A 23,103-nucleotide genomic window follows, 5' to 3' on the forward strand; every position below is an offset into this window, starting at 1 on the left:
TATAAAATAAAATGGTAGATCATTGACATAAAGAAAGATTAGTAGTGGGCCAGTGATCAAATGCTGTGGAATTCCCATTGTAATCAGGATGTATACAGCTGGGAAAAACGTAGGAATTTTTCATTGTTTTATTTTCCAGTTAAATATTTGTAGTGTTCACTGTAAGAACTGATACTTGAACAAAATATTTTAATTTAGTCCACTATTGTAGAATTATACTGCAGCAATAATACAAAACCTAGAGAAAAACAGGAAAATAAAATTCAGTTGCAAAGAAAGTGTGCCATTTACAACAACAAAATACAGTGGACACACAAGTCTCTGCCAACAGAAAAATGTGCTAAAGGCCTTAGGATAAAGATTATGCCATATTTTGTAATTACAAACTTCTTTCAATGTACGTGATGCCATACCAGTTTACATTTCTAATAGGTCATGTGGAAATATTATGAATGATGATTTGAGAAGTGTTACTTTCAAAGTAAATTTTCTTTTCCGCAAAATAAATTATGTACATATGAGAGTGTGTGATGGATTTTTTAAATCACAGAGTGTTTGACTCTCATTCACAATTAAATGTTTTGAGGATCAGCCACTTAAAAAAAAACTTCAGGCTCAGAAAACCAGCCATTTATGTCATTGTTTAAAATTTTATTGGCACATTTGTGTCTGAGATATATTAAAAGAGGTCACACACAAAAAAGACCACTATTATATATGAAACTTAGCTTTCCTTGTAATTATACTGTATGTATATTAATTTAAACCATTAACTTTTCCTAGTTGTATGTTTGTGTTGCTTAACAGTGATGTGCTATTGGCTGACAGTGTGCCCTGTGCTCTGAATATCTGGTGTCATTGGCTGATGAGATCACGCGATGTTAGCTGTGACTGTCTGACAAAAACACAGTACAATCTCGATTTCAGTGCTTCAGAAACTAACATGCTGTATTTGATAGAATTCATATTTATACTTTCGTAATAAGAAAATATGCAGTTTACATGTTGTAGTGCATCAAAGGTCTTTCCAAAACATGTTATTTAATATGGAAAAAGTGTATTTTTACCCAGTAAAAAGTGTGTTTTTTAACCAGGAAATCCGGGATTTTCTACTTGTTTCCCCCTCCCCGCCCTCCAGTCCTGGTAATGATTTTTGGTGTCCGTCTTTATTACTCAGACAGGCTAGGCTGAATTTCTGCATTCTGTTTCTTAAATAAAAGCTAAACCAAGACTGTGCTGAACTACATTTTCCATAAAACCATCGTGTGATTGACACAGTTAGACGCCTTTGACAAGTAACAGAAGATCCCAACTGGTGCCTTCCCATCAACACCAGCTTTTCTGAATTGCACAGTTGGGAACTTTCCCTGCAATACATCCTACATTCCCGAAAACCTCCTGGCCTCAATCTTTGTTAGTCACTGCCCTCACCCATCCAGCCCCTTCCCTGTTGCCATTTCAGAACTACCCAGCCTTCATTCCACCATCACATCCAGCCTTTTTACTTTTCTCCTTTTCCGCTACTTCCCCCCTCCCCACCTCTCCCCTGCCCTCCATTTAACCTGCAGTGCTTCACTGTCTGCCACCTCCACCATACTATCCCTCCCCATCCCTGCCCCAGCCTCCTCCTCACTCCGACCCAGTCGCCACTCCCATCATGCACTGGTGTTGCTGCTCGCAGTGTGGTTTCAGTTGCCTGAGAGTGCAGTTGTGTGTGTGAGAGTTGTGTTTGCGTGAGAGTGTGTGCATGCATGTATGTGTCTATTGTCTATTGTTGATGAAGGCCCAATGGCCGAAAGCCTTACTGTTCTTCTTCTTCTTTTCTTCCCCATAATATTGTTGCATGCCATCCTGGATTTTCCAGTGTCATATTTTAATAAGTCTAGGAAAGCACCCTGAATTAAGAATGCATTACATAAGTGATTAAGAACATAAATAATGTCATCCTTTATGGCTTCTTTCCCTAGCCTTCTTTTAAAAATTCCCATATTGAGTTGATTTTATTGTTCGATCCATTCATTTCAGACAAGCTGTGCATACTTCTGATTTTTTTTTTTTCAAACTTTTTTAATATGTTACATTGTTGTTTACAGTATGGAAGTATTTCTCGATTATTACTTGCTCTGGCTGTTTTGTGTATGTTCCATTTTCATTGTGAGCTTAATGCGATCTTTTTAGTGATCAAGGTTCCTTTGGTGCTTCCCAGTAAGTTTTTGGAAAACTGCTTTAAAAACGGATACAAATGCATTAAGAAATATGTTGAAATTGGAGGTTTATTATGCTGTTAGCAAACCATACCCAAGTCAACACTTATTAAGATTTAAAATCTCCACTTGGTTGTACTTGCTTTTGTAGGTGCTAGTTTCATTTTTGTAACAAAAGATACTGTTTCATATGAACCATGGACCTAGCTGAGGTGGGGTGACTTGCATGCCTCAGTGGGAAGGGGGATTCTGTGGAGAGGCCAGACAAGTGGTTCCTGAAGAGGGCCAGTAACCTCTTCAGTAGTTGTAGATGTAGTAGAATGTAGTGAATTTCACTGTCAGAATGAACAGGACTTCCTGGTCAGATGAGTACAGGGTTATAAATACAAGTCAAATAATAATGCAAGAATAGCTCTATTAATGAATAAGAAAAAGGAATGTAGGTAAGTTAATATGAAAAGCATAGTGAACTTTTTATTGTAGCCAAGATAGACGTGAAGGCAACACATATCACAGTAGTACAGGTTTATATGTCAACAATCTGCACAGATGACGAGGAAATGGAAAGAATGTAAGATGAGAAAAATAAAATTATTCAGATAATTAAAGGAGATGAAAATGTAAGTGTGATAGCTGACTGGATGTCATTAGTAGGAAGCAGAAAAGGTGGGTAAATAATGGGAGAACAAAGACTAGGGGAATGGAATAAAAGAGGCAGCCGCTTGGTAGAATTTAGAATGTGGAAGAGACCTGAGGATGCTAGAACACTTCAGACCGCTTTATTATGGTAAGACAGGGATTTCGAAGCCATATTTCAAATTTAAAATATTTCCAGAGGCAGATGTGGACTTCGGCCATATTTTATTTGTTATGAACTGTAAATTACAAATGAAGAAATTTCGAAAAGAAAGGAAAATCTAAAAATGAAGAAGGCAAAAGGGAATACAAATGGTTCAAATGGCTCTGAGCACTATGGGACTTAACGTCTGAGGTCATCAGTCCCTTGGAACTACCTAAACCTAACTAACCTAAGGGCATCACACATCCATGCTCCAGGCAGGATTCGAACCTGCGACCGTAGTGGTCACGCGGTTCCAGACTGAAGCGCCTAGAACTGCTCGGCCACAATGGCCCGCAAAAGGGAATACAAATGTCTAAAAAATTAGACTGAGAAAAAGTGCAAAATGGCTAACAAGGAGTGGCTAGAGGACAAATGGAAGTCTGGAGAAGCTTGCATAACTAGGGAAAAGATAGAACTGCCTATAAGAAAGTTAGAGTCCTTTGGAGAAAATGAAAGCAGCTGTTTGAATATCAAGAACTCAGATGGAAAACCAGTTCAAAGCAAAGAAGGGAAAGCTGAGAGATGGGAGGAATATACATAGAGGGGCCATTCAAGGAAAATGAACTTTAAGGCAATATTATAGAAAGGGAAGAGGAAGTAGATGAGCTGAGAGATATGATATTGTGAGATTGATCAGTTCAATAAGTTGCGGTTGCAAAATACTGACAAGCATTATTTACACAAGAATGGAAAAACTAGTAGAAGTCAACATCTGGAAGATCAGTCTGGATTCTAGAGAAATATAGGAACTTGACCCTATGACTTCAAAGGTAGGTTAAGGAAAGGCAAACCAACATTTAAAAATGTAGAAAAGTTTTGGTAGGATGTAAATATTTTTGCATTAAAAGTGACCATTTGCCGAAAAGCATTGGGGTTGTCATCAATAGGCACGCAAAAAGAAAGAAAATTTGCTAGCATTCGAAGTAATTCTTTCTCAAGCTAGAGTAAAATCTACACAGAAGACAGATATACATGCACACACATACACCTGCCTATGCCCTTATATTGTAACAGCTGGATGAACAGTGGCAGTGCAACATTTGGGTTGCATGGGTAGAGGGAGAGAGAGATGGTAGGCAGATAGAAAGCAGCTCAAGAGAGAGCCGGATAGCTAGCAGCTCAAGAGAGAGCCAGTTAGTTTGTGGCTAGGAATGCAGAGTAGGAGGGGCAACAAGTACAAAGGCTAGGCACTTGATGTAAGGTTGTCAGGGCCAGTGGTGAGCAGCGCACACTGAAGGTGACAAGGGAACATGAATTGAGAGGGTGGATGAATGTGATACTATTGGGTGGGGGTGGGGATAGTGGGTTACTGGATATTGAGGCTAAGATGATTATGAGAGTAAAGGATGTGTTGTAAGGACAACTCCCATGTGCATAGTTCAGAAAAAGATGATTATGAGAGTAAAGGATATGTTGTAAGGACAACTCCCATGTGCATAGTTCAGAAAGGCTCATGTTGAAGGGAAGGATCCAGATGGCCTAGGCTGTGAAGCAGCCATTGATATTGACTATCTTCTCAGCAGCATGTTGTGCCATCAGGTGGTCAGCTTTGTTCTTGGCAGCAGTTTGGTGGTGGTCATTCATCTTGGTGAAAACATGGTTGGTAGTCATACTGACATAAAAAGCAGTTTATTGTTTGTAGTAGAGTTGGCATACAACACGGGTGCTTTCGCAGATTGCCTGGCCTCTAATGGGCTAGGATAAGCCTCTGACAGGCCTGGAATAGTAGGTGCTGGGTGGATGGATTGGGCAGGTCTTGCACTTTGATCTACCTCAGAGATACAATCCCTTTGGCACATGATCGGGAGTGGGAGCGCATAGGGATGGACTAGGATGTTGTATAGGTTGGTTGGGCGACGGAATACCACTTTAGGAGGGCTGGGAAGGATCTTGGCTAGGACATTCCTCATTTTAGGACATGATGAGAGGTAATCAAAGCCTGTTGAAGGATGTGGTTCAGTTATGGCAGTCCAGGGTGGTATTTGGTGGCGAGGAGAGTGCTCCTTTGTAGCTGATTCTTGGGGCTGGTGGGATGATCAGGGGTGTGTGAGGATATGGCATGGGGAATATGTTTGTGGACTAGGTTTTGGGAGGTAATGTATGTCTGTGATACCTACAGTGTACAGGGGAAGAGATTTCTCATGACTGCAGATAGGTCATCCACAGGTGACTAGTCTATATGGGAGGAAGTTTTTGGTGTTGAAGGGATGGCAGCTGTCAAAATATAGGTACTGTTGGTGGTTGGTGTGTTTAATGTGGACAGAGGTGTGGGAGGAGCCATAAGAGAGTGGAGGTCAACATCCAGGAAGGTGGTACATTAGGTAGAGGGAGGAGCAGGTGAAGAAGATGGAAAAGAAGGTGTTGAGGATCTGAAGAAATGAGGATAGGATGTTTTGGCACTGAGTCCAGATCATGAAGATATAATTCATGAACGTGAAGCTACCAGGGATTGGGAGTTATGGAAAGGTAAGAAGGATTTCCTTAGACGGCCAAAAACAGATTGGCATAGGAGGGCCCCACAGGGGTGCCCATGGCTGTGCCACTGATTAGTTGGTATACCTTCCCTTAAAAGGAAAATTAGTTTTGAATCAGTGTATAGTTGGTAATGTGTATAAGAAATGAGGTCTGAGGGACATTGGGAGAGGTAGTGTTCGATAGTGGCAAGGCCGTGAGCATGAGGGATGTTAGTGTATAGGGAGGTGGCATCAACAGGGATGAGTAGAAATTCAGGAGGTAAAGGGTTCGGGATGATGGAGCATCAGTGATGGAAGTGGTTGGTATCTTTGGTCTGGGAGGCTAGGCTTCAAACAGTTGGTTGAACTCATGGTCAACAAGAGCGGAAATTCTTTCAGTGGAAGCACAGTTGCCAGCTACAGTGGTGCATCCAGGATTGCTAGATTTCTGGGCTTTGGGGAACATGTAGATGGTAGTTGTGCAGGGTGTTCTCGAGGTGAGGAGAGTGATGGACTCTCGGGAGAGGTTCTGGGAAGGGCCAGTGGATTTATATAGGGATCGTAGGTTATGTTAGACTTCTGGGATGGGATCATTATGGCAGAGCTTGTAGATGGAGGAGTCAGACAGTTGGCAGAGGACTTCTGTCAGATAGTCACCATGGCTCATCACGACGCTTGTCCAAAAGAACAGATGCCACATATATGTACAATATTGATGTTCAGACTTCATTGAAAAAATTGTTCAGAGTTTCTTATGAGATGCAGTCATGAAAACGTCTAGCCAGAATTTTAGGCCTATTTAGTCAATCTGTTAGAAGCAGTTAGGATTGCATGTTAAAGGAAACTTCTCTGGGTGTGTTATTACTCTAAATAGAAGAAAATTTCTCTTTCTGCATTATCAACACAGCAGATCAAAGTCCACAGGGGAAAAGCTGGTTCACGGTTCAAGGCCACCGTGTGACAGGATCTTTGCAGAATTGATATTATCCCTTGCAGCATTGCTATTGTTCAGTGACTGACAGAAAAGTAAGAGAATTGGAGAACCCAGTAAAATAAAAGAGCTGCAGATTGATTACTGAACTTTTTCAACAGCCCTTTACTATCACCCAGTAGGCAAATAAGCCACAGAACATTACAGGAGGACTTCATATTTTTATCATATACAGTGAATTGGTACTTTTCACACAATGCAGATATCTTTTCTAAATCTTTTGTAATTTATTTTGATCTCCTGATGATTTTGTTTGACAGTAAATAGCAAGATCATCTGCAAACATTCTAAGATTGCTGCTCAGATTGTCTCTTACGTCATTTCTGTAGATTAATAAAAGCAGAGGGTCTGTAACATTTTCTTGAGAAATCTATGTATAACTGAACAATCGAGAATCCAGGGTGAAATGTAACAATATTATGTAAAGGAAAGTTGCCACTCACCATACAGTGGAGATGCTGAGTTGCAGATAGGCACAGCAAAAATACTGTCACAAATAAATAAATCTTTCAGCCCATAAGGCCTTTGTCAGAAATAGATGACAGGCACATGCACGCAAACACACACACACACACACACACACACACACACACACACACAAACACACAAATGCAACTCGCACACACGACTGCAATCTCAGGCACCTGTAGCCACACGCTGTGTCTGAGACTGCAGTTGTGTGTGTGTGTGTGTGTGTGTGTGTGTGTGTGTGTATGTGTGTGTGTGTGCGTTGTCTATTTTTGATGAAGGCCTTACGGGCCAAAAGCTTTATTTACTTGTGACGATCTTTTTGTTGTGCCTATCTGCGACTCAGCATTTCTGCTATATGGTGAGTGGTAACATTCATTTCCATGTATAACCTATTTTCACGTGATGATTTCCTATTAAAGAGGATGCATAAGCAGACAGAAATTCTGGGCACCTTGTTGTCCATAGGGTAGGAAACTATTCTTAAAGGTGAAGAACCAGCACTGATCAATAGCATGAGGATGTAGACGGTGATAGAAACCACTGCATTGAAGAGACAAAATGTGTGTTCACAGGAAATGTGGCCTATAAGTGAAAAGATTGTGATGAAGGTAGGAGTTGGTCCCCTACTTGGGTGTGAGCTGACCATGAAAATAAAAATTGAAAAACCAGCAAAACTATAGCATTCTGTGAGTCGGAGTGTGGAACTTCGAATGTCTGGAGACGAAACAGAAGCTATAAGTCTTGAAGTAAAATTCTAAGGCTCTGTCTAAATATAGTAGGAATCAGTGAAATAGATAATGATTCCTGCTCAGATGAATAGACAGTAATATAAGTAACAGGAGAAAGGGAGTGGGGTTCATTATGAATTATTAATTATTCATTATGAATTGAAAGGAATTACAAGGAATGGTTTTCTGTTAACATTTCATATGTGGTATTAAACTCATCAGAATCAACAGCAAACTTAATGCCAACAACAATTGTTTAGGTACAAATGCTGATGATGTTATAGACAGAAAGAGAAGAGATAGAGAAAATTTTGATGACTCTAAAATGGTAACTCAGTATATAAAGCAAGTTAAATTCTGATAATCATTTGTGATTGAAACACTGTAGTTGGAAAAGGAATACTCTACAGTGTTACAAGAGAGAACATGCCTGTGTGTGCATGTGTGTGTGTGTGTGTGTGTGAGAGAGAGAGAGAGAGAGAGAGAGAGAGAGAGAGAAAGAGAGTGTGTGTGTGTGTGTAAAAAAAAAGAAGAAACTTAAATCATGTAAATGGTCAGCTTACAGCCTTCTTCAACATAGTCACAAAGCAATGTCATGTCTTACACTCCATCTGGCTTACACTGTTATAAACATTGTCCACTTAGTGCCCATCAAATTTAGCTGCCTTCTTTCTTCATCTTTACTATCGGATTTCTTTCTCATAGCCTCATACAAAATAGAAACAAAACACAGTGTCGGAAGATTATTTTTATGCAACTCTCTTTGCTGATTAGTTAATGTATTAAGTATTGCAATATTGTTCCAAGTGTTGATGGATATTGAATCTTATGTCCCATCATATATACTACATGCGACCAAACTAATTCACGCTCATGTATTCACAATGTGCAGAAGACACAAATCATAGTGGAGATGTTTTATACACTTGTAAAAAATGTAATTTGACACACGGTAAACAAAATAAATTTGTTTTCAGTTGTGTTGTTATGTGTTACTCAGTTTCATCTTGGTATGCAAGGTGTAAATATTTCTTTTCCACAGATTATGAAAGCTGTAGAAGAAGAGTTTTGAATATAAAATTCCCTAATGCTCCAGAGGAATTTGGTGAAGAAGAACATGTACGATATATTAATTCCTTGCTTGAAATGACTGCTGAATCCATGATTTTCTCCCTTGGATGTCTTCTTCAATGTTTAGATAAATCGTATTTGCACTTAAACTTAGACGTTAGACAAAAAACAGCTCCAGTGCTTGCCATAAATACAATATCTTTGTAAGTTTCTGTAAATCACATCTCAATCAGTACTTAACAACTGAAAATAACAAACACTTATCAGCAGTTTTGTACATTTTCAGGCAAGATATAGTAATGATTGATGCAGACTCCTATGAAGCATTACAAGTATTTAATCAGCTCTCTCATCCATCAAATTTCAAAGCTGGCACACCTGGAAGCAGTAAGGAGGGTCTAAGCATTTTTGGAATATTCAATAGATGCAAGACAACAATGGGAAGTCATCTAATGAGGTATTGGCAATTGTTGTATAACAAAGTTCTGCAGAAAATTGCTGTATGTTATGTGGCAGATATATTTTCAACAAATTTCTTGTCGTAATCTGTATCATTGTAAAGTCTTGTTGCAAAATGCAGATTTTTTGCAGTTTAGGTGGCTAAATGTTTTAGATTAAACAGTGAATGATCAGCTGCTTTATTTCTCTTTTTACTAGTTTCTTGTGTGAACTTCATTTCAGAACAATGTTTCTCCATCCAACACAGAAAATTGATGTTCTAAATAATCGACTGAATGCAGTAGAGTTCTGCTCAAATCCAAGAAATTGTGATTTTGTTTCAACAGCTCAAGATTGCTTGAAGTACATATCAAATGTATCGGTATGCTATTTTCTTTATGTAACATTACAAATATTTTCTTGAGAGACAACCTGAGCACAGCTTTCAGGATTAATGAATTGAATATTGATGGATGTTGTTATATCTTATCAGAAAGGCAGTCAGTAGGATGACTTTTTTATGAGATTTGGAACTTTTTCTTTGCAAGTTGATCTGATAAAAAAGTGTGAACTGATGATAATAGTTCCCAATAGGAACCTCCAACTCCAGATTTTATTACAGACATTGTATATTTTTTAAGAAAAACTTAATCTTCACATTTGAAAAGGCTTGTTTTAGTGTTAGTGTGTTGCATCATAAATATGCATCTGTGAAAGTACCCATTGTTCAGTGATGGAGACAGATACAAAAGTACCGTATTTACTCGAATTTAAGCCGCACTCGAATCTAAGCCGCACCTGAAAAATGAGACTCGAAATTAAGGGAAAAAAAAAAATTCCCGAATCTAAGCCGCACCTGAAATTTGAGACTCAAAATTCAAGGGGAGAGAAGTTTTAGGCCGCACCTCCAAAGCGAAACAAAGTTGGTCCATTGTAATATGAGACACAATTTAGGTCGAATGAATGACGATACAGCTACAGTAGTTTGGTTCGAGCCATAAGCTTAGCAGTTAAGCTTTACCAGGTAACCATTGATATGCGTCGGGCGCTCCATCCGTATTTATACGGGTACCCTTTGTTTTTCACGTGCTTTGTCTGGTTTGAATTGATTCCTTATTTTTCTTTGATCTGATAAGTGCTGTTCTCTTTGTTATAGGTGTTTACGTCACTCTGAGCTGAAAATGCATTACTGCACTGTGTCATGCATTGTTTGTCGCATTCTGATAATGAATGTTTACGACCTGTCGCCGCTCGCGACATGGTTTGCTTGTGTCAAGAGACTGCTATTTGTTGTTATTTACACTGCTGCTTTCTTTGTTAATGATCAACAAGAACCAAGTAATAAACTGCGTATGATAGAATATGTTCTGAACGAGAGTTTAGCGAAAATTTTTCTCCATTTGAAAATCTTTGCAGACGCCTCTTTAGTACATTACTTTCTGCACAGTAATTAGAGTCATCTTAGATTCAAAAATCTAGTCAATTGCCGTGCTTCATTTCTGACTGTATCCCTATTAGGCATAAGAATAATATGAATATAAACATGATATGATATGTGTACACTTCCGCGTTTGCTGTTGTCTCACTCTAGTTTCGTAGTTTATTAGCCAGACAGGATTTAAATGAGATAGCAGCAAACACGAAAGAATACATGGCAAAATGTTTATATTCGTATTATTCTTATGGTGAAGACAATACTGCATGTGATTCACAAAAGTTCCCATTAGCAACCATCTCTTCTCACAGGTAGGAAAAAATTCAGAACGTAGAATTGGCCATACTGGCAAACATCGCAAACAGTCTTGCCAGTCGGACTTTCATAGTACATTGAAAAGCTGCTACATTCGAAGATGAACAATACGGAATTTGTATTTACTTCATTGGATAATGTATGAAAATGCAGTGGTTGAAATTCGGGGCGGAGAAAAAAGCTCGTCTTCCACCTTTTTTTTTAATTTATTTACTGACGCAGAGGTTTTGGCGCCAGTATTTATCTTTGTGCCTACAAAGCATGCCTGTGTAGCGCTACATATATTCGACGGCAGAAGTTAGTTGTGGCGGCACCTACCAACATATTTCAGAATTTCCGCTTACTTTGCACTCGATTCTAAGCCGCAGGCGGTTTTTTGGATTACAAGAACTGGAAAAAAAGTGCGGCTTAGATTCGAGTAAATACGGTACTTCAAACACACAAAGTGTGAACTAAATTAAAATTTAACTGTTGATTTGTTGTTATTATTATTAACATTTATGCAGTAATCAAGATGCTGAGTCACAGATAGGCACAACAAAAAGACTGTCACAAATAACAGCTATCGGCCAGTAAGGCCTTCATCAGAATTATATGGCAAAAACACACATACACACTCATGCATAGGGAACTCACACTCACACATGACTGCAGTCTCAGGCAAATGAGACTTCAGCATAGACTATGGCAAGAGCCTCTTTTTCCACTTGAGAGTAACACTGCTGGGCCAGAGAGAGAGAGAGAGATCCAGAGGTGAAAGCAATAGGTCGATCAAAGCTGTAAGCATATCAGAACGCTAGGACTGCGCCGAGGCCATACTGTGAGATGTCAGTCTCAAAACCATGTGCCATTTTGGAGAGTATGTAGCTGAATAAGGAACCAAGAATCATCTGGATTTCAACATTTAAAAAGCACGTTCACAATCTGGGCTCCAGCAAAAACAAGTCATGCAATGGTTGGGACAATGTGGCCACCCCTGGCAGGATTTTTGTGGTAGTGGGCTATTTTCCATATGAAGGCCTGAAGCTACTTCATGGATGAAAGTTGAGGCATAGATGTAACAGTGGAGATGATGTCTGGCAGAGGGCAAACCCCATCCTGCGAGACTTCAAACCCCAAATAAACAACAGAAGGTTGGGGGGAAGAAAAAAAAAAAAAAAAAAAAGAAAAAAAACCTGAGATTTCACGAATTTACGCTATAAGCCTGGAGACTGTAAGACAGAAAACAAAGTGCACAAATTTTTCAAGTGATCAGCCATGGAGGAGTCCATGACACCATTATCATCCAGATAATGCAACCCACGACAGGCGTAGTCGTTGCTGTAAAAAATGTTGAAAAATGGCAAGTGCACTAGCCGTACCAAAAGGAAGGTGCAAATGTTGATAAGAGACTGGAAGGAGTATTCAAAACTAGAACTCATCGATACTCTTAGTCCACAGGAACCTGCAAATAAGCTTCAGACAAATCAGTTTTAGAAAAGTACTGGGCATCCGATGTTTTTGCCAATAGTTCCGCCTGGCGTGGGAGAGTATATGTATCCAAGATGACTTGCACATTGACTGTCGTACTGAAGTCACCACAGAGGCACTGAACTACAACCAGCTGAGATGACCATTCACTAGCCATAACATGTTGCATCACCTCTAGGAATTGAAGTCTATCCAGTTCTGCTTTCACTTTATCTTGCAAGGTGATAATAATAGTATACACATGAGTAAAGTGAGACCAAGCTGCGGATTTCAAAGATATATGAGCAGAAAAATTCTTAGCACAACCTATACCTTCCAAAGACAAGTCCGAAAACTCCACACACACAATTTCCAATTGAGAAAATGGTACCTGATCGGACACAAGATGAACTGGGATGGTGATGGAAAAACCAAATGCCTGAAGTGCGTACATCCCTAACAAGTTCTCAACAAGGACATCAGCAACCACCAAAAATGTAATGGTATGAACCACCAGCTTGTAAGAGGCAAATGCTGTAAATTTTCCCAACAGAGCAATGTTCTGTTTATTATAACTGACCAGCTTCCATGTGACTCATGTCAATGGCGACAAGCGGAAATTCATATAGGTTTGAGAATTCAGTAACTTCACTGCAGCACCTGTGTCGACCTATAGCCAGAGTACTTGGCGAAAAACACTTAACTCGATTACCAACTGTGGAGAAGTCAGTCACAAGTATTGGAGTCACACAGTTTATGTGTATGTCCACACCCTGAACAGCCTTCGGCAAACGACACATGGAAGTGATGTGGCCTCTTGTCTGGCAAGCATGACAAGTAGCCCAGCACTAATGGTACACTAACGTTCAGCTGGACAAAACAGAAAGGACAAGATGAAAACAGAGAACACTGCCACTGGCGCTTTGGTGGTCGCAGCTGCTTGGGCTGACCTCGGTCTGGTCAGTGCTTGGCCCGCATGATTGCCTTTGCCACTGCAGCTTCCTTGTTCCAGCTATCTGTTGTCCATTGTGCACACATTGTGACACTACTGCCACATCGCCCCATGCTTCAGTTTGGTCTCTGACTGCCTGAGGAACTTTGAAAGATTTCTATTTGCGAAACATCTGTCAATGGGGGTTTTTCAAAGAGTAAAGCCTTCTGGCACACTTCCTTGTCCAGAGCTAAACGGACAGTTGTGTCACAGAGTCTGCATAAGAGTCATTATGGGCATCAGTAATGAACTAATACTTACAGCTAAGGCCATGAAGTTCAGCTGCTCAAGCCTCTATGACTGGTTTAGTTTCTTGTGGCATTGGTAGAATTCAACTCATGCCAGTATGACATGTGTTTGTTTGTGATGGCAGTCTGACAATAAACTGCACGTGTGATCAAATGTAAGAGCTGCCGGTTCTTGGAAAGGGGCAAGCTGACACAGTAATTGATACACCTTAGGTGGAATCCATGAGAGGAATAATGCTTTGCACAAATTTGAGTGTGTCACACTGAAGGCCATAAAGTAATCTATGAATCTCTTTGCAGTAGCTTCCCAATCCTCGACTGAATCATTGTATGGAGGAAAAGTGGGGGATAGACCAGTGGAATGGTACCAGACTGTTAATGGAAGCCAACAAAATGATCACTGCCAAATTAAGCTGTTCAGTCAGGGCTGGTAGCATGGCATCCATAAGACTAAACCTGATCAAACAACTCGTAAAGACTGCACACATGGAAACCATTCCAAACCTGTCACCAGTCATGCAGTAACTAAGTAATACATGAAACTGATCCAACTAACACAAATATGGTTTCATTTGTAAACCTCTAAAAAATAATGGAAATAAGCAAAAATAATGGAAATAAGCCTCTCATGACTTCACAAGTAACAAGACAAAAGAATCATACAGGAGCAGTACACGGAACAACTGATGTGAGTGCTACAAACTAAAAGCACGTAGTGAGGGTTAGTCAGGGCTGCTCCATCCACAGTTAGGTTCGAGTCGCCAGTAGAAAACATGGTAGAGACCATGCCATGTGTAGACTTCCTACAGGCGGTCTCAAGTGCCCGGCCAGTGCTAATACCGTTGGTGGTTGATTTAAATATAGCCATGCAGTGTCAATACGCTCAGCATGCTCAAACTCATGTGCACTAGTAGGAGGATACAGGAATTTATTATTGAAATCTGTCATACACATTTCAGAATCACTGGTTGAATGCATTGGACAGAGTAGATTAGATGTGAATATTAGTAAGCATAGTTTCAGCTTCATTGCTCATTGCAGAGTACTGAGTGAGATGTATCACAAGGGCAAGAGGATAGGGAAACTGTAGAGAATAAGACACTTAAGAAGTAGAAAGGAGAAAATGAGAATTACACTGAGGATCATGAATGTATTTGGGAGCTATTGAGGGGGATGGGGGATATGTAAGCAGTCAAATGCTAACAGTTGTTATATAGAAAAAGGGTAGGGCTTATGTAAACAGAGATCCAGTCTAGAGGGTTCATGAGATGAGAAGATATTTTAGAGATCAACTTTTTACTTTCTGTGATCCACGAAAAATGTCTTGTAATGCAGTACTGCACATGCCTCTGTATGGACATTTACTCAGTTTGCCATACATTGACCTAATATTTTTGTTTAGTTCAGAAGTGACCCATACTTTTCTTCAGATGATGAGTGTTGATAGCAGCTATTCAGAACATTGTAAACAGTTAACCTCATTATTTCTCCATTATCATGACAGTGTAAAGACACATCCATTTAATTTTTTAAAAACACCTGCCAATATGGAAACTCGCAATAATGGATGAAAGGAAGTGATATAATGCAAAGTGTTATCCTAGAATATTTATGTATTGGTTTTGTGACACGCTAACACTGGTATATTACTGTTGGAGTGCAAAAGCTCTGAAGGAGCAAATACAAACGGTGATAGGCCTGGAGTAGCACTGTCATTAAAGGATAAAGAGAAGTGTGGTGTAAGGGTATTCCTAGCAAAATCAGTCCAGAGCACAAGTTCCAGTACCAGCCAAAGAACTATCCAAGAGACAGCAAATTGTTAGTAATGATCTGATAAATTGTGTAGTGAGGAGATATAGGCACATAAAATAGGGTAAAACACGTAACACAGAATAGTATTCACAGTAGCTTTTGAGCTCTTGCTCTTTCTGTAGTAGAAGTACACACATTCACATACATACACAACCCCATGGACACCAACAACACACTAGTAGTGTGGTCACAGCAAGACTCATTATTGATTATCGATTATTGAGAGCAGTTGCCTGGGGAGCTGGCAGTGAGGATGGGGTACAGAAGGACGTACGAGGCAAGGAGGGGGTGTTAATGGGATAATGTGAGGCATATTTTGCTAGATGACTCAGTGGCTGCATAAGATGAAAGGAGTTCAGAGGGTACAGCCTGTAAGAGATAGTGAAAGGAATTTGGGGGAGGGCGGGGGGGGGGGGGGCAGGTTTGAAAAAATAGAAGAGGGGAGGGGGGAGAAGGGGCACAAGGCAAGGGGGGAGGGGAAAAATGGTAGGAGAAGGCAGTACATGATCTTGATGGGGAAGTATTGGTGTGGAAAGAAAAGAGAAGGGAAAAGATAAGGTGAGGCAGTGAGAAACAAGTTAGCGGACATTTAGGCAAAGTGGATTGCGACAGCACAGGATATAAGGAGAGACAGTTTCACCTGCATAATTCAGATAACTCTTGCCGAAAGGGATCATCCAAATGGCCAGTGTAGAGAAGTGGCTGTTGAAGTTATTTGTGTTGTGGTGCACAGCATATTCCACAACTAGACAATCAAATTTGTGGTTTGCACAGTTTGGCAGTGGCCATTCATGTGAGTAGACAGTTGGTTACTTCTCATGCCCACATAGAATGCTGTCCAGTAATTGCAGCATAGCTGTTGTATAACATGGCTGCTTTCACACATGGCCCTGCGTTTTATTGAGTAAGAAATGCCTAGGGCTGGACGTCAGGAAGAAGTGGTGGATGGATGTATGTTACAGGGCTTCGACCTCAGTTAACTACAAGGGAACGACCCATCTTGTCCAGGAGTGGAGTAGATGGAGAAGGATATTCTGTAGATTGAGTAGGTGGCAGACCACTACTTTGAATGATGTGGGTAGGATATCCTTGATCTCAGGGCATGGAAAGCGGTAATCAAAGCACTGGTGAAGGACGTTGTGCCTCTCAAGGCCAAGTTGGTACTGGGTGATCGGTGGAATTCTGGTCAGTGGCTGTTTAATAGGTTTACTGGTTTCAGAGGAGGACGTGGCACAGATCATCAGTTTGCAGATAAGCTGGATAGGATATTTCCTGTCAATAAAGACCCTGGTAAGGTTTCAATATATTTCGACAATTCCTTCCTTCTTTATCACAGATTTGGTATCCATGGGTGATGAGGGGAATAATTTGTGGGTGTTGGTCAACAAAGGCAGAGTTTCATTCTGTAGGAGCATTGTGCCAAGCCACAGTGGGATGACCAATGGGGAGACATTTTGGGTTGGCTTTGTGAAGTTTGGGGAGCAGGTAAGTGCAAGGGTTGTTGTGTGAGGAGGGACATGGATTCAGGTGTCAGGTTACGGGATGGCCAAAGGCCTGGAGTAGTTGCTGGAGGTGCTGTTGGACTTATGGGATGAGATCCTTGTTGCTAGCTCTGTATGCAGATATGTCAAAAAGTTGTGGGAGACCATCAGCCTCATAGTCCCTACGATTTGTGGCTACTGTGGTGCAGCCTTTGTCTGGGGGTAGGATAATAATGCCTGGATTGGTTGTCAGGCTGTGGATAGCTGTGTGTTCCACAGAAATGTTGGATGTGGCTGGGGAGGGATTTAGGAAAGGAAGGTCAGGTTAGAAATTCCTGGAAAATGTTAGGGGATGACTAGGTGGAAGGGGAGGAGGATAATGGTTAGAAGGAGACTGGAACTGTTTTAAACAGGATTCTATGTGGGATTTTGGTTGGGTATTGCCAGTAGGGTGCATGATAAAGAAATGTTTCCAATGCAGAGAACGAGTACATGAAAGAAGGATCTTAACAAGTACAGCGTGGTTGAACTTTGGGTTAATGGTTAGGCCTTTAGAAAGCACTGATACCTATGCCGGGGTCAGAGTTTTGGCAGAAAGGCTGACAACAGTGGTATAGAGAGTATGTTTTATGGAGGGTGGAGGAAATTTTTGAGGATATGGAAGGCAGAGTAAGTCAGCAAGGCACGGTCAGTTAGCTATGGAGGGTCGATGGAGTAGTTTGATCAGTCTTACTTATGGGTAATCCCATGCCGGCATAAGGCAGAAGTACCTGGAACACCTTCTTCAATAGATGCTAGGAATGCTGTCCAACTGTAGGAGTGATAGCATTAAGGAAGTTGTGGTCACATAGCAAAAGGATTTTGTGAAAGGAGTAGAGGCTCTCAAGTATGGTTTGAGGTCAGGTTCTATGATTGTGAAAGACTAGATTGGTAAGAGTGAGGAACTGATGGAATTGGTTAGTGTGAAGGTCCTTGCGGTAGGATAGGTGATCGTCCGAGATGCCAGTTTTAATGGTGGGACACCATTTGCCATACAAGATTTCAGAAAGAGGATATGTGCTTGGGGTTTTGCTAGAGCAGAGGATAGTTTTCAGAATTGGCAGAGGTAGAATCACTAGGAATTCTTGGTTGGACAGTCTAGAGGCAAAAGGAGTGACTGAAAAAATAGTTAAAAAGGTTGAAAATACGGAAGTGAAAGCTTGTGGTCAAAATGTTGTAACAGAAATAAACAGTTGTATAGAGAACTGTGTATGTAGGAAGTTTGAACAAAAGTCAGAAAATGTTCTAAAGAGTCAGGAAGTAGTAAGTGCACCTATAAATTGATGTCTTTGATCACAACTTGACAAGCACAACACGCTATTGTACATTGTAGTTAGAGATAAACACATGTCACCATCCTGTGTAATAAAATAAACATGTGATTGGCTAACAGTCAAGTTGAGCAGTATGAACCAATAGTGGAGAATATGTAATGAATCATAGCATTATGAATCATAGTGGCCATCCAGCTTACAGTCTCTGCCAACTTTCTAACACCTTTGCATACAAACCTTACGACCATGATGATGCTACCTCAGGAGTTCAACAGGACCCTCAGCAGTTCATGAAGGCCTTTGATCAATCGCAAAACATAACAACTGAATCCATCTCTCCTGTCCCACTAGCAACACCCTGCACTCTTACCTTTTACCTACTTCCCAAATCCCACAAACCCAACCCCACAGCTCTCCCTACTGGTCTTGCCACTCTGGCTGGGTACGATGCTCCCACAGAACGAATCTCTGCCTTTGTTGACCAACATCTACAAACTTGTTCATAACTTCCCATCCTACATTCAAGACACTGCTCACCTCCTTTTCCACAGTTCCTGTCCATTTACCACCTAACTTCTTGTTGGTCACTGTGGAAGCGACTTTCTTATACACCAACATCCCTCATAGTGCTGGCTATAGCCTTGCAGCCTTGGAACACTACCTTTCCCAGCGTCCTCCTGATATCAAACCCACTACGTCTTTCCTCAACCTCCTAGCCATCAACATACTGTTCCACAATTATTTCACTTTGATAGATCAAATCTATAAATAAATCTGTGGTTCTGCCAAAGGTACTCGCATGGAGTTGTCCTGTGCCCAAATTCACTTCACCTGGTTCTTTTCAGTGCATTGAGCTACCTTCCTTGATGTAGATCTTGATCTCTCAGATGGCTCCATAAATACGTCTGTTCATATCAGGCTTACCAACCACCAAAAATACCTCTAATTTGATAGTGTCATCCATTCCATCTCAAAAAGTCTCTTTCTTACAACCTTTCCATCCATGGATGCCATTTCTGCTATGGAAAGCAGGCATCAAAATATGCTGATAACCTTACCAGCACCTTTATTGTCAGACAATGTCGTATCTAGCTCATCTATAAACTGATCTCCCAAGCCATCTCCTCCTCTGAAATCAGTAAACCTGTTAACCAGCTGCTGACCTGCACTTGCCTGATCACCTGTACCTCTCTGTCCTTGAAAAACTCAACCTCATCCTTTGATTACCTCTTGTCGTGCCCTGAGATGAGGGATACCTTACCCTTAACCCTGCTCACATCATCCAAAGTAGTGTTCTCCCAGCCACCCAACCTATGGAATATCATTGTACATACTTGCTGCAATCCTGCAGTCTATAGATCATTCCCTTGTTGTCAACCAAGGTCCAAGCCTTGGTCTGTACACCCACCCACCACCTCCTGCTGCAGTCCAATCACAGGCATCTCCTGCCCAATGCGAGGTAGAGCCCTGTGTGAGACCAGCCATATTATATAACAGTTATGCTGCAATCACTGTACAGCATTCTATGTGGGCATGACAAGAACTAATTGCCTACTCACATGAATGGCCTCCACCAGATTGTGGAAAACTGCAAACTTGACTGCCCATTTGTTGAACATGGTATGCACTGCAACACAAATGACTTCAACAGCTGCTTCACTACGTGGGCCATTTGGGTACTTCCTCCAGCACAAGTTTTTCAGAACGACACCGTTGGAAGTTGCCTCTCCAGTGTATCCTGCCTTCTCACAATCCCCATGGCCTAAACATATGCTAAGCTGTTTCCCCCATTGCCTCATGTTATCTTTTCCCTTCTCTCTTTTGTCCACACTCCTTCCCTGTCCAGATCATGTACCACCTTCTCCCACTACCCTTGCCCCCCCCCCCCCCCATCTATGTGGGCATTTTTCCCTGTCTCTTTCTTTGCCCTCCTCCCCCTCCCCCCCTCGCATCTCTTTCTCTCTTCTCCTTCCTCCCTCTTCACCTTGTTCCATTCTTCTCTCTCTCCCCTCCCTGTCTCCCTCTTCATATCCATATTTGTCTCATTTCCTCTCCCCACGTTCTGCAGCTCACATGCTGCACCATCTAAACTCCTTTCATCTTGTTGTGTAGCCACTGAGTCACCTTGCAAAAGATGTGTCTCATACTATCCTGCTAGCCCCTCCTTGACTCGTGCCTGCTTTCCTACCATCTCTCCAACTTCATCTGCCCAGGCAACCTCTCTCAGTAATTAAAAATCAATAATCAGTCTCACTTTACCACAGAAGTGTGCATGGTATCTTTGTGGTTGTGCATGTGAATGTGTATACTTTTACCAGAGAAAGAGCAAGAGTTCAAAAGCATGTGTAATTACTGTTTTCTGTTAAATGTTTCTGTGCATGCACCAGTCCCCTATAGGCAAGTGGTTGCATTTCCCTTAGTTTATATATTTTTCCCTCCAAGCAATTTCATTATTGTTAAGAAGGAATATATGTCATTCATGGTGAACACAGCAATGTCTGAAAATTGAAGAGTAAAGGCTGTTGTCCACGAGACATGACAGGAGCAACAGTCACAGTGACATCTAGAGTCTCACACTAGTAGTGCTCTTGGTGATGTGCATTTGGTTGCGTTCTTCATATCGCTGACTGCTGGGAATACCAAAGATTGCCATAGTCACTCAAACTGGGCCATGTACTTACACTCTAATTCAAACAGTGGAAAATTCGGGATGGAGTATTAACTGTATTAGATGAGTGAATTGCTGCTCACCATAGAGGGAAGGTGTTGAGGGGCAGACAGGCACATTGAGAAAAAGACAGCTAGATATTATTCAGCTATTGCAGTAAGTCCTTCACCATATGCATAGCTCTCTCTCTCTCTCTCTCTCTCTCTCTCTCACACACACACACACACACACAAGGCTGCTGTAGTATGTGGGCTTTAACAACCAGGTGCTAGGTGTGATGAAAGACTTAGTCTGATAGCTGAATAACAGCTAGCTGAAAGATTAAATGTTAAGTACAGAAGAACTTTGGTTTTACATTCTCCAATTTTATGTTTTTTGTGATTGTACATCATCAATTTGTAGCCCCAGTAAAAAACCCATAAGATCAATGCTAAAAATTCCCCCATTTTACATTTCTTCCTAGTAAGGTTTAACTCGATTCTAAGTTCTTACTTGATGTCTCGCTTCACTTTGTCCCGTTTCCTTACTATTGGCATTTGATGTGACGGAACAAGTTATAAATGGCTCAAAAGATAGATGGTTAAGGAAATATTTTAGGCCATTGTGGAGAAGGGAGATGTGAAAGAGGAAATACTGGCATAATCCATGATCGATGTTGCCATTACAACTTGCAACATTTAGCTTCACTGCACAATTATGATACAACTACTGCTAGGTTGCAGTGGTAATGGAAAAACAAGATAGTTGACGTGAAGTATTCCGGACCTAGCCAATACGTGATGAAGGGTTCCTGCCACCTCCTTTCCTTGTGCCACTTATGACTCGGTCTCCTCCTTAGTCTCTTCTTTTTGCATGTATTTCCAGTGTTCTGTATTCAGCAATAATATCAATCAACTAACTTTTACATTCAAACACTGAGTCTTGATGAATATGCTTGGTCATAATAGAGGAAACGTCGCCCATTTCCGGCAAGTGAACTCTTATTGGTTGGTGATATGTCAAGTTACCCAATAGTCAGTGCAGCTACTACACCAACACATGTAAAATGAGCTCACCTACTGGATGTATGGGGGCGGGGGCTTCACTGATGGGAGTGCAGGTAGGGGTGAAAGCATTTTGTGAAGTGCTGAAAATATACTTTTCATGCAACTGTGCTGTGACACAGATATCACACAAAATAGAACAAGGGTTTTGCAATAGCATTTTTTAGAGACTTATGCATTTGGCATAGTCCATATCAATTCAGGCAGGCTAGGAAAAAATCTTACCTTCATAGTCTCAGATGTGAATATGTTGTGACTTGGCAAGACAGCCAAGCCACTATGATTGTTAGCCGAAAGGCACGCGTTAAGCTCACGCTGGCTGGCGTGAGGTCTGGAACAGTTAAGGGAATTTATAGTATCAAGAAAAGTACTTAGCTTCTGGAATACTTAACTTTAATTCATAATTGGTGAACATCGGTCTGACGGTACAGGCGTCACAAGATAAATAGCAAATGATAATGGCGCCTTGCTAGGTCGTAGCAAATGACGTAGCTGGAGGCTATACTAACTTATCGTCTCGGCAAATGAGAGCGTAATTTGGCAGTGAACCATCACTAGCAAAGTCGGCTGTACAACTGGGGTGAGTGCTAGGAAGTCTCTCTAGACCTGCCGTGTGGCGGCGCTCGGTCTGCAATCACTGATAGTGGCGACACGCGGGTCTGACGTATACTAGCGGACCGTGGCCGATTTAAAGGCTACCACCTAGCAAGTGTGGTGTCTGGCGGTGACATCACATTCCTCCCCCGCAAATCGGCGAACGGTTGTGTTATAAGGCTTCCGCCCGCTGTGGGGAGGACCCCATGTTGACGTATGCGACGAGGTGGGGAGCCTAACAACAGGCGAGGCTGTGCCACCCGCACCCTGCCATTCGGTCCGAGGGCAGCTAGGAAACGCCTGAAAACCTAGTCCAGGGTGCACGCCAACATGCGGTGTATGTGCCCATAGAGAGACAGGAGTGGCCGAAGGGTCGACCTCCATCGGGGCGAGGCACCCGACGGGTGAAGACGTCCTATGGTCCGGAGCGGGCAAGAAGTCCATGGCGGAGGACAACGGGTCACGGGAAGCGATCGGCGGCGCGTGACCCAGGGAGGCGCCCGGCGATTGCAGCGACGCGTCCACTGCGGGCGTCGCCGGCGGGAGAACAGGCGGCG

The 23,103-nt window shown here is 41.6% G+C and overlaps 1 protein-coding gene across 1 annotated transcript in view; it reads left to right on the forward strand.

The window, feature by feature from the left end:
• Positions 1-23,103, forward strand: part of LOC126088258 (mutS protein homolog 5-like) — a 230,114-nt gene that overhangs the window by 44,227 nt on the left and 162,784 nt on the right. Inside the window, exons 5-7 of the mRNA XM_049906387.1 lie at positions 8,731-8,962; positions 9,046-9,216; positions 9,441-9,579. Of these exons, the coding sequence (XP_049762344.1) occupies positions 8,731-8,962; positions 9,046-9,216; positions 9,441-9,579 (542 nt within the window). The remainder of the gene's footprint in view (positions 1-8,730; positions 8,963-9,045; positions 9,217-9,440; positions 9,580-23,103) is intronic.

This window comes from Schistocerca cancellata, chromosome 6, assembly GCF_023864275.1.
Source record: "Schistocerca cancellata isolate TAMUIC-IGC-003103 chromosome 6, iqSchCanc2.1, whole genome shotgun sequence".
Taxonomy (NCBI): Eukaryota; Metazoa; Arthropoda; class Insecta; order Orthoptera; family Acrididae; genus Schistocerca; species Schistocerca cancellata.